At 28.9% G+C, this 12,410-nt stretch overlaps 2 protein-coding genes across 3 annotated transcripts; both read right to left on the bottom strand.

The window, feature by feature from the left end:
* Window positions 1–3,099: 3,099 nt before the first annotated feature.
* On the bottom strand, window positions 3,100–4,514 carry LOC119684624 (serine-aspartate repeat-containing protein F-like). The gene is made up of 3 exons (XM_038098704.1): window positions 3,503–4,514; window positions 3,368–3,426; window positions 3,100–3,299 (listed from the first exon to the last, which is right to left on the bottom strand). The coding sequence occupies exons 1-3, from the start codon at window positions 4,457–4,459 to the stop codon at window positions 3,179–3,181; spliced, it is 1,137 nt and encodes a 378-aa protein (XP_037954632.1). The 5' UTR covers window positions 4,460–4,514; the 3' UTR covers window positions 3,100–3,178.
* A 182-nt stretch (window positions 4,515–4,696) lies between these two features.
* On the bottom strand, window positions 4,697–11,867 carry LOC119684623 (PDZ and LIM domain protein 7-like). 2 transcript variants are annotated; one of them, XM_038098702.1, is made up of 5 exons: window positions 11,640–11,867; window positions 5,763–5,914; window positions 5,566–5,657; window positions 5,206–5,378; window positions 4,697–4,890 (listed from the first exon to the last, which is right to left on the bottom strand). In XM_038098702.1, exons 1-5 carry the CDS (start codon window positions 11,850–11,852, stop codon window positions 4,750–4,752), a joined length of 771 nt encoding a protein of 256 aa, XP_037954630.1. In that variant the 5' UTR covers window positions 11,853–11,867; the 3' UTR covers window positions 4,697–4,749. The 2 variants fall into 2 exon arrangements, with proteins under 2 accessions (XP_037954630.1, XP_037954631.1); XM_038098703.1 differs by lacking the exon at window positions 11,640–11,867 and adding an exon at window positions 6,038–6,137 and having other exon boundaries at window positions 4,704–4,890.
* Window positions 11,868–12,410: the final 543 nt, after the last annotated feature.

Raw genomic sequence — 12,410 nt, forward strand, 5'->3', positions numbered from 1 at the left:
TCATCATCAGTGATCTGAAGAAATATTTGAATTTTATAGATTTATTAGTTTATACTCCTTTTCGTTATAAGACTCGTCATTTCCGACAAAACAAATCAACCTTAAAAATATTAACTTTGTACGGAAGTGAATGTGAATAAAAAACTGTCCCCCATTATTTATTTTTGTTACTATTAACAATCACTCACAATATTTTGAGACTATGCTCCATAATTTATTTGTCTTAAGACCGTATACTTGAAAAAATTGTAATAATGTAGAAAAAGAAATATTGTCAACTTACAATATATAAGAAGTTGTACAAATTCTTAATTAGGATTTAATTAACGCATATATTATATAATAGTATTACTGCATATAGAGGCTGAAGAAAGAATTATTTTATGACAATTATTTATGAGTTCTTTATATATTAGAGAAAGACTCATTCTAAATGTATCTTAAGCTATGACATACTTCCCTCCCTAGACTGTGCCTTCTACCAATTTTGCTTTCTGTGGTCAATTTACGTCGAACGTTTTTTTTTAGATGACTGAAAGTGTGCCCAACATTTTCCGATGTTCGTCATATATAAATATATAACATATATTCGATGTTCACTATATTCAGTATCTTAAAAAGAAACAACCACAGTACAAAATTCTATACTGTGTTTTTGAATATGTATTTGCTATAAACAGTTTATTTCTGAAGATATAATTTATACAGTTATATTATGTATGGAAGAAATAAGTTTTACTTATCAAAAATTCTCTCACATATTTTAGATACTTCATGTATTAAAAGCTCAAACAAAACATTCATATAAAAGACCAACAAACCGAGTGGTCCAAAGCACTTTATATAATCCAAGTATAAATAATTAATTTCAATTATGATTTGAATCAACTGCTTTCAGCAGTCAAACACACTACTTTGAACATAATCATCCACAAAGTTCCAAGAGATGGTAGTACAACTCCAGTTTTTACCAACAACTTGTCATTTCACTCAACAACGTCCTGATTATACTTAATTGTGTCTGTTTTGGTTTGTTTAATGAAAACCTAAATCATCCTTGTCACATTCGAGAATTACAATAAATTGTCTCAGCACTTGATGAAGTGTTAAAGAAACACTGGCTACACAACAAATCTCTCAATTAAATGCAAATTTAAATGTATAATTAATGAGAACTCAAGTATGAATTTCTTTAGTGATGTATTGGCATTTTTAAGTTCATTCCATGTCATTGTGTACTAGACAAATGCAAAGGACAATGGCGCATAAATTAATACGTGCTTGAGGCTGAAAGTACGACCGAATTTATCGCCGAATACATTTGTGGAATTTTTAAAAAGGTTTTTTGACATGGACTCCGCATTAGCTTCAAAAGCACAAATTAAATGTTATTTTCTGGTTTTTATTTTATAATTTTTTCTGTATTTGTATTAGAAATTTTTCTTTTAATTTATTGTTAAAAATTTTTATTTTAAGCTGTATCTAACTTGAATTTTGATATGACAAATGACTACAATAAAATTCACTTAGGAACATTTTAGATTGTTTGTCAATGTTACTCATACGTTCCACTTAACAGAAAAAATTAGTCAATTTGCAACATAAAATCAACTTTTTTAGACTTTTTACGACTTTTGAAAAACATTAAAAAGAATTTATTATAATGTTTATAAAAAATGTAAATAACTTTATCAGCATCGTAAAATATAAAGGAAATAATGTTGCAATTATTGTGAGCTTACAACCGCAATGAAATATATTTTAACTGTCACAGTTATGACCAAGAAAGACAACAGATTTTAATTTTAAAATGTTTCATATTGCTCTGAAATTCTATAAAAATATATACAGTGCCAGCTCATTTAATTGAACACCAACAGGAACAAAAATTGTATTCAATAAGAAGAACTGCTAAACGAGCAGTCAACGTACTTTGTATATATGTAAATCAAAAACTAGAGACTAGCAATGTTCCACTCTTAGATGCGATATCTATTTATAGTAGCATGAGTATTTTAGTAAAACAGACTAACTGTATATATCGATATTGGATAAAGAGGACTGTCCGTTCAAATATGTAAACATACTTCGTATGCAAAATGAAAACTAGCGACGAGCAAGTTTCCACTTCAAGTCTAATAGAGATGGTTGTATATGATCTCATTCCATAGGTAAGTAAATTCAAAACTAGTCTGGGAATGCCTCCAACTTCGTAAAGATTTTGCTAAAGGAAACCAGGTTCACTTAATATGGATCCCATGACACAGTAAATTTGAAGGAAACAAGAAAATCAAAAACTAGCCAGAAAAGAGGCGGCTTCATGCTTTATTAGGCCTATCTGCGGTCTTTCATGGAGCGTCTTTAAACTTAAAATTAATGATGGCTGGAAAAAGCAACTGAGACCGATTGAGATAACATAATTGCCTGTGAACAAGCTAAAGAATTCATATTAAATTACCCAAAAGCCAGAACGTGGGAGCTGCTAATGATGAACAGAAAAGGCATTCGGCTTGTCACAGGTCATTGCGTAGGTAAGAAACATCTATCGAATCTAGATATCATAAGAGACGATAGCTGCAGAATTTGTCACGAAGAAAAGAAAACAGCACAACACATTCTGTGTTACTGTGATAGTCTCGCTACATTCAAACTTCGGCGCTTATCAACTGCCTATCCACTTATAGCGCAAATATTCAACATCTCTCTAAGGTACATAATGGCATTTTTAACTACTATGCTCCTATAGAACTAAAATAGATATCACAATAATCGTCAATGATGCAGTGACGTCATAAGATGATTCCCAGCCATCATCAATTTAATAAAATTTTTATGACCCTTTAAGAACAGAGTTAGGTATCAGGTCGATATTAGGTTAAAAAAACTGTCCGTTTAAATTACCGTACTTTATATGCACTAGTAACAATCATGTTGCTAGTTTATAGTTTATGAACTATAATCTATGTCAGATGTCTGTTAATGAGAGCGTTCATTTATAAAGCTTCCATGATTTTTTAAGAGAATTTTGTTGGGTTTTTGTATATAATTTTGAAGATGTTTTTCAAACTAAAGGAATTTAATTTTATTAAGTAAAAAATATAAAGTTATATAATATGTTATGATTATTTATACAATATAGGCAGTTTTTTGATAATGAATTGAGAAATCTTATTATGGCTTATTTCTGTTGTTTATGTAGTTTCTCCAGATTATCTAACAAATTTCGTTGAGCTAACAATTGTATACGTTTCTCGATAAGTCCCAATGGCTTTTGTGGTACAAGATGACAAGTTGATTGCCTGATAAGGAAATATTTACAATAAATTATTTTATAGCACAATAAATAGCACAAAAAAAATTATAATACTTATAGATGATTTTCTCACGATCAGCCCACGGCCAAGAACGTTCAAATTTATCCAACGGCTAATTGATATATATAGTAAAAGTTTGAAGTAGTTAATTGAATAAAAAAATTTAAAATATGGTATGCATTACGTACTGCCTTGTCTTGCTTTTCCTGTTTAAGTATATTTTCTCCATCGGTTATTGTTGTCACAACAATCTGCTGATCGTCCTTCTTTTCTGCATTTACGCCTTTAAACAAGTCAACATCTTCGTGCTCTAATTTTCTATGCTTTACTTTGTCTTCATCGTTTAAATGTAATTTTGGTATTTTTTTCATATTCCAAGTGAATGTGGTGTTATAGAAATCCTCATCATCATTTGCTTCATTGTCACCATAACAATTACTATCACTTTCATCGACATTGTTAGCGTCATCGTTGTCATCATCCTCATCTACATCGTCATTCTCATTGTCACTGTCGTTTTCATCATAATCTTCTAACTCACATTCGCTGCTGTCATTGAATTGGCCAGGCTTATCATCGTTGTCTTCCTGCTCAGACGTGTAATCACTTTCATTATCGTCTATAGCCTCCAGCCGCAACGTGCAATTATATTCATTGGTATCATTGTCTTCATTTTCATCATTATCATCGAGTGTATCGTTATCATCGTCTCTGTCATTTTCTTCGTATGTATTAGCTTCCGAGGCATAATCAGATTCCGGGGTGGCTTCTTTTAAATTTGTGCGTTTAATTTTTTTCAGGTGCTGACGCAATTTCACAACTTTGACATATTTTCCATTGCCCTGCGTATGGCTGCGGTCGTCATAGTCATCATCGGTGTCAGCGTCGGCGTCTTCATCGTTATCATCATCACTCAATTCATAATCAATTGCATCCTCGTCGTAGGAATATTTTCTTTGTTGTGTTATGTTAACTGGAAAATTTGGTTGCTTTTGCTGTTGGTCGTGCTGTTGTTGAAGTTGTTGGTGTTGCTGGTGCTGTTGTTGCTCGTTTGGCATCAATTTATCAAATGTCTGCGATACTGTTGCCAATGTTGATGACAATATTTTTGGTATTTCTGCAATTTCGGAGAGTTTCCGTTGCATAGCACGTAAACGCGCCTCTATTGAAGCTGCTGTGGTTAAATTTTGAAAATTGAAAATAAATTCGCCAATTTAAAATTATTTACATTATTGTTAATATATTATTTATTTCAATTAAATTATTAAGTACAATAGCTTAATTTATTTATTATTAAATATTTATTTAATTTTCAGTACATTACACATATTTACAAATCACGTATACATAATTTTTTTTTTTGTATTTAGTATTTTTTTTACATTTAATTTGTTAATAATTAGAGTTTATTTTATAACGCAAAACTTTGCTGCTTTTAATTTTTTTGCATCTTAGAAGCACTTGGAAGAGCCAGTAGCATGTCTTCAATAACGCGATTCTTAAGTTCTTGATTTTCACCCACTTCCGTAAAGAAACGTCTTATGTTGCGTATAATACGATAGTGTGGCAACTCTTTCTGCTTAGCATTTAATTATTTTTCACAAATTTCGTAAAAGGATAAAAATTAGAAAACATAAAAGAAATTTGTTATTTGCAAGTCAAAAATGTTAAATGGTTTTGTTGTTGGCATTGTGCAAGTACCACAAAACAGCAGCACATAGAAGAGGAAGTCTTAGTATATCTAAGGCTCTTATATTCAAGTACACAAAAGATTTTTGCGAATTTTAATGCAGAAACTGTAGTAAAATAAGAATTATTTTATAATTCCTATTTATGTATGTGGCTTCCGCTTTGTGATACTTGTATTGTCTAATATTTTAAGTATATGCACCTCCTCTTCCTCATCAGAAGATTCATCTTCACTCAATTCGATTACAACTTCATTGCCTTCCTCATCGGTTATGGTTTTAGTTTTCTTTTTTTTGGGTTGTGGTGGTTTAGGTGGATCTTTCCACATAACTGGATGCCAACAACTAGAACCAAGCAAGGGAGTTGGGGTGAATTCTAAAAAATATGAAATAAATTAAAAAAACATGTTAATAACTTTTTAATGCGATTTCTTTAAACAAAAATTAGCAATAAATAACAATAATTAGCAAGCAAGACAATGGTTATGAGTGGAACAAAAAGTAGAACTCATTTACATGGAAAAAAATAAGTTGACATTTATGAAAAAATATTTAAGACCAACCTTTTGGTGGCGGTGGCGGTTTCGGTACACGCAAAACAATAGATTTTTCTTCGCCAGGTTCATTGCCATTCAAGTTATCGTCATCATCCATGCTGTTTTTTTTTTTGATAATATTTGCAAATGTAAAAAGTAAGTAATTAAGTTTTTTTAAGAAATAAGAATGGAAAATATCTTTAATAATTTTAATATTATTTTACCTTTTCACTAGAAAATGTATTTTTTTGCCTGCGGCGTCAATTTTTTCGTGTGCCTGGGCAAGCGTTAATTGTGTGGCGTCTTCTTCGTTTATTTCAAGAATAATGTCACCCAAACGTATGCCGCTCTTGTCAGCTAAACCGTCTGGGGTAACCTAAAAAAATGATTTAAGTTAATAAAAGATAAAACCAAATTAATTGCACTTAATTTTGAGAATTTATATCTATATCAAATTTTATTTATTCCTAATATTTTTGAAGTAATTACTTTGTCTTACTTAGTTTTGTTAAATGGAAATATGCCTTCGCGACAGCCAACAACTACTGCAGATAATGCTACAACACCGAATGAACACTGACAAAAAATTAACAATAATCTTAGGCAAATATTATAAAGTTTTTACTTTTGCTGCGCTAAATTAAATATTTTAACCCACTTAGGAAAGCCAAATTATACTACAGTCGGCAGTTGGCCATTATTATTGACGAGATAAAGCAACTGTGGATTATAGACATAAAATAATTTTTCTTATACATTGTGAAAGTTTAATATGTTTACAACTAGGTTAATTACAAATCGATGCTGGCAACCAATCCTAGAAAAACTTTAACATTTTAGTAATCTGAGTTACAAAAACCTATCAACTATTTAAAACAAAATATAGGCACATACTTTTTGTTTCATTTTTTAATCACACATAAAAGACAATCACTTCAGGTTTCTTGTTAATATCTCATAATCGCATATTTTATAAGAAACTATATTAAATAAACACCTTTTCAACACCTACGCAAGTACACGAAAGTATCCGAAACAGCTGTTTTGAGAAGCTTAGCATGCATATTAAACCTTCAAACATACATATTAACCCTTTGTTCTACCAAGAAGAGATTACCCTATTGTAACTACATTAAAAGTCCGTGTACTCTTAAAAGCATACCAGTTTTGGGTAGTTTATGGTTTCTACAAACTATGGTATATCCAGTAATTTCTATACACAGGTCGTGTCTCAGTTCATTGAGCTATTTGTCAATCTCCATCTAACCATCTAATGCCATCCGGATTTCGTGTTAGGACCATATGCGGTACGGCATTACATATTTTTAAGATGTTAGTCTATTATATCCATCCGTATTTCTTTACTCCAATGGTAATATTGATTTGATAACTTGACAACCTTAATGCTATATGTTAGGCATATTCTTCAGTTATCAGACTTGAAAGTGTCGATTTTGAATAAACATCCATATTTGAAGAATTACTTACTATATTCATATAGTAAGTAAGTGATTTCTTCTCATTTCTGATAACGTATATAAAAAAATGGCTTATTGCAAACATAAAAAAAGTGTAGAGCAAAAAAAAAATTCAATTTTTACTATATATTTCTAATTAACGCAATATGCTCGTACGAGTGCCCTACCTACTTGCTGAAGTTGGAGATAGCAATTATTTTGATTTCAGCACACGAGGAGATACCATAAAGTTGTGCAATGATGTATATCTGTAAGTGTCGCATATAGAAGATGTTGTAGTCAATTATTTTATCAAACGTGTTAGTATTATAAACAGCAAACAGTCAATGACTCTGCATTATGATTTAAAATAATTAATTTGGAAATTTGACTGATACAAAGTTTTTTTTCAAAGTTATCATTTTCAGCAAGGTTTTCTTGCTTTTGTAGCTTTGTACTGATCCAATTATTTTATTTATTTAATTATTTTCCAATTATTGCAGCAAGTTTTCAGAATTCCAAATTTCTTTAAACAGCGGGTTAACCGTTTTAGCGACAAAGTCAAATCAAGTTTCAGACATTCTGGTAGCTTATAACCAGATTTCTAATGATCTTTGATCTACGAACAGATATCGGAACAGATATTTTATAGCATAAGTCAATACCGTCAGGATAGACCGCACAGACCCAATATGAAGCACACGAAAATATATATGACAGCCCATATTTTAACTGAATACTATACTTTCATTACCCTGATGAAATTAATAGCAGTAAATAATTGAATTTAAGTGAATACAATTAATTTTTCTGTTATTTTAACAATCGATTTCTATGGCAGTTCGAAATATTATTTTAAACTGCCCTCATGAACTCTTGTTATTTATGCCTTTCATATAGATTGTGCCACTTCAGTGTTCATCGGACTTAAAATTGCTTTCTTCAAAGCAAATAAAATTTTTAAGAAAATATTACCATCTATCTATCTACTTCAGATTCCGATGAATTTAAATTTAAATTACTTGTTATAATTTACTTAATTTACTTAAGCAACTTTAATTAATTTCATTTATTTAATTTAATTTTAATTTTAAATTGAATTTATTGGTTAGATATTAGTTTACCCGAAAAGTATGGTATACCAAATTTCATTGTGGAATAAACTTAAAACCTTGCTGTCAGAACTACTTATTTTTGTATACATTTTGTGTATAAAGTAATAAAAAATATACATTTTTTATAATAAAAAAAATAATAGAAAAATTATTGACTATTATTATATAATAGACACAAACACAAACAGATAATGGCTACCTTTATCACATATATGAGATAATTGAATTAACCTTAGAATTAACGAGATGCAAAACAAATAATCTGTAAAATCCGCAAATATTACTTCAACAGCTCACTTTAACGATCTTATTATTTATATTATTCATATTTCTCAACATAATAGATTTCAATAAAATAAATGGATAATATAGGTAGACAGAAGTCACTTCTTTTTATTTAAATTATTTTAATTAATTATTTATTTTTTAAATTATTTATTTTAGTTTTTTCTCTGCGTTTTTCTTTTAGCTTTTGTCTATTTATTCCACTAACATCCCAGTTGTTCGTTTGTGATTACTGTGATGTTGTGTGCTTGTATTAGCAAATATAAATGCAAGTAAGTAAGTAAGTTTGCATACAAAAGAATTTTTTATTTCCAGTAGAGTTTTATTTATTTTTAACTTAAAAGATAAGAATAAAATAGTAAGTTTACTTTGTTTACCACATATTATCCCTTGTTGATTATTTTTAAATCTATTCAACTTTGGAGATATATAATTTATTTCATTTGAGCTAAAAGCCATTTTCAATAAAACGAATATTATTACTAAGTACCTATTCAATTAATAATATTAATAATTGTATCCCATTTCTTCTTTTTAACTACTACTGTACAGTTGTGACATTAGGACTGTTCCACGAGCTACTCGTAGTAACTTTGAGTAACACTGTGTATACACAAGCGCATTCCACCAGCAAATGTTCGAGTAAATAAGAGCATCTGAGAAAGCGTAACATCCCTGTTGAAATTTGAACCTATTATCTACACCTGTTATCTACACATTTTATATTAAAAACAACAAACTTTTTTGCTTATTGTCAACTTCAAAGATATCTTGAATGTCACTTACTAGTAGTCTACTAGTTATCGTTATATCTCAGAATATCAGATAATTATATCTCAGAATTAAATATCTGATATTAGAACTACTTGAGTATTTCAGATCTCTGTACAACTGTTCGTAGAGTGCAAATTGTCATGAAAATAAGTTATTTTTGTAATAACCAAAACAATAAGTTCCTAAGCTACATTGTTATTGTTTTTAATTATTTTTTGTTTATAGTTTTTGGCACTGTTTTTATCAACAAAATTTTTTTAATTACTTAAATTTTGTTATGTATTTTAATATTTAAATAAATATTCCAATCTGTCTTAAAGCGTATGGACGTTTTCGTCGTTCGTACAACAACGTCAGTTGGGTACTGTCAAAAAGACTTCGAGCAATTTGTAAAATTTTGGCAGCCTCTGTGCTGACTTGCAACAGAAAAAGTAATTGACGCATGTGGCACGAGTCGGATATGAAAATGTTAATTGATGTTCTACTTTTTTCTAATTTATGAACCATCAAGTGCAGCCAAAATTTTACTTATTAATTTTTACTTAATATTTTTAATAAAAATTACAAAATGTAAAATATTCATATTCAGAATAAATTCTTTATATATAATTTAATTTTTTTTTTATATGCAAAAAAATTGGGTCTCATTTAAGCATTAGAATATCATTAATCCTTTTAATTAAAAAAAATAGAAAAAAAACAAAAATATAACAAAACTATAACGCATTCTATACCAAAACGTGATGAATGTCGAAATAAATTCTCTTGTGTTTACGATTAGTTTACAAAAATACTAGAGCTCTGAGCTGAAAAATGTGATTTGAGGTAGAACAATATTTGAACTGACACATGATAGATATTATATTTTGCAAATGTATTTTAAGTTGGTGATAGTCGTCGAAATGATCACTGATATACTATTAAAAAGACACTGATCTGAGTACTTACATCTAATCAAACTGTAATCGAAGTTAAATCGAAAGTCATTCTATCCAATGTCATATCTGATAAATTAAATAAACCTAACACCATACAGTCGATTGAATACCAGAAACCAACGACCATTACAGATTATTACAATACTATTACAGTCACTATTTCAGTACGTTAACTCACATACAGTGGCGCAGTCATTTATTCTCTTGATAATTACATATCAATATGTATTATGCTGGTCTTTTTTAAAAAAAATTACGAATTAAATGCCGAAACAGGTTTACTTGTAAGAAGATTTAGCATAAAAAGATTTAACAATTTCGATTATTAAAGTAGATTAAAGTAAATAGAACTAAACCCAACACTAATATCTATCTTATATTATCATTTAATAAGCTAGCATATACAGCAACAAGTAACTCTAACCAACAATTATCCTATCTATACTAAGAGATTGGTAGGAAAGTCAAGCTCTCAGTTATTCTTTCAGTACCACACCTACAACTCTTTAAAATCTTCTCTTTGAAATGACACAGGAAAACTACAAAAAACTGATATCTGCATAAAATATTTAAAAAATATAAATTAATTAAAGTGATGCAAGTAACTCTTGCATCAAGACTTCCTAAAATAGTAAATCAATCAAATTCATATTGCTATTGACACCAAAATTATAACTGAAATCCATCCCCCGTTACCTTTCATGGTGACTCAGAAACTGGAAAATAAAATTAACGCAGATTACTTCCACAAGAAAAAAAATGCAAAAACGATTTGAGAAACCACACCAGTGAACTAGTTAGCCAACTCATAGATTCAAACGTTCATGTAGATGGACCTCATATGTGGTTTAAGATCATATATAAAAGTTTTGCTTAATAAATCGATTTGAGCCACTAAAGGTTCTGGTGTTCAATAATGTTCACTTATAAGTGTTATGCATTGCTCTATGTTAACAGATAGTGATATGTATTTAACTTTAAAAAAAAAACAGAAATGCGATCATCTGATAATAAAAGCCCTAAACAAACAAAACGGCAGTCTACTTTTAATTCGCGATAGAGCCATTCTAATATTAAAACTGACCTCAAAAAATCAAACAATAATTACTTAGTGATAATTTTAGTCTTGACTGGAGATTCCACATTTTCTTAATTGTTAAATTAGTATACATGTTAGACCCAAAATAACGAGTGTATACTTGAAAAAAGAAAAAATGATATTTTCCTAAACTATTATAAATTGCAATTTTCCTCTTATATATTGAATAGAGTCATTATTATAAATGATTTATTCTCGAAAGTTCTGAACTCAAAATAAAACAGTTGGCCAAAATTATCTATTCTTTCAAATAATTTATAACAGAACACCATTTACAATTATTTTTTATATAAAATAGATTAATTCATCACTAAAGTCTGTTAGCATTTTTTAGATAATGAGTCACAAAAAAAATCTAAACAGAATAATATATATAGAATATATATAGAATGTATATAGAATAATATATAATATAATATAGTATAATTCTCACCTGAAAAACTGTTAACGGCATATGAAACTCTGCTCCGCCAGTTATAAGGAAACCCCACTTTGAATCATCTTTACTTGCGTATGCATCAGAATCAGTATCGAAGGCGGGAAAACCATCGGTATCACCGATACCGCACGATACTTTAATAACCGGTGGTTTTTTTGGCGGTTCCGGCGTGTACGAATACAACAAACCAAAATTAGCTTCCGGCATATTTAAATGTTTATTTTATTTTTTTAATTTTAATTCGAAATAAGCAATTAAAACACTTTCTTTGTTTGTTTTTATCCGCTCTTTTGTTTTTGAGTAACAAAAACTATAATAATTCACTCAGTTTTTTACTCAAAAATTATAAATAAAAATTTATACTGTAAAGAGCACTATATTAATTTTAAATAGATTTTATTTAATAAAAATAAAATATTTTAAAAACAACACAGTGGGATAATAGATATTATTTCAAATGTTTTTATTTTTTGCATATAATTTAAAAAAAAAATATGTGTATATATATATGTGAATATTAAAAAGTCAAGTAAATGTTTGCAATACACATAATACAAAAATAGATGGTCGCATAAATAACACAAAAAAATATTTGTCTTTAAAGTTTTGCAAGAGTACACATGTTCTCTTCGTATATATAATATTATATTATAATTATTTTTATTTAATTTTAGATTTTTGTGACATTTTATATAATATTGTATATATAATATATTAAATATTGAAAATCCGAAGTTTTAATCAAATTTTTATGGGACATGAAAC

Source organism: Teleopsis dalmanni, chromosome 2 (assembly GCF_002237135.1).
Source record: "Teleopsis dalmanni isolate 2A chromosome 2, ASM223713v2, whole genome shotgun sequence".
NCBI lineage: Eukaryota > Metazoa > Arthropoda > Insecta > Diptera > Diopsidae > Teleopsis > Teleopsis dalmanni.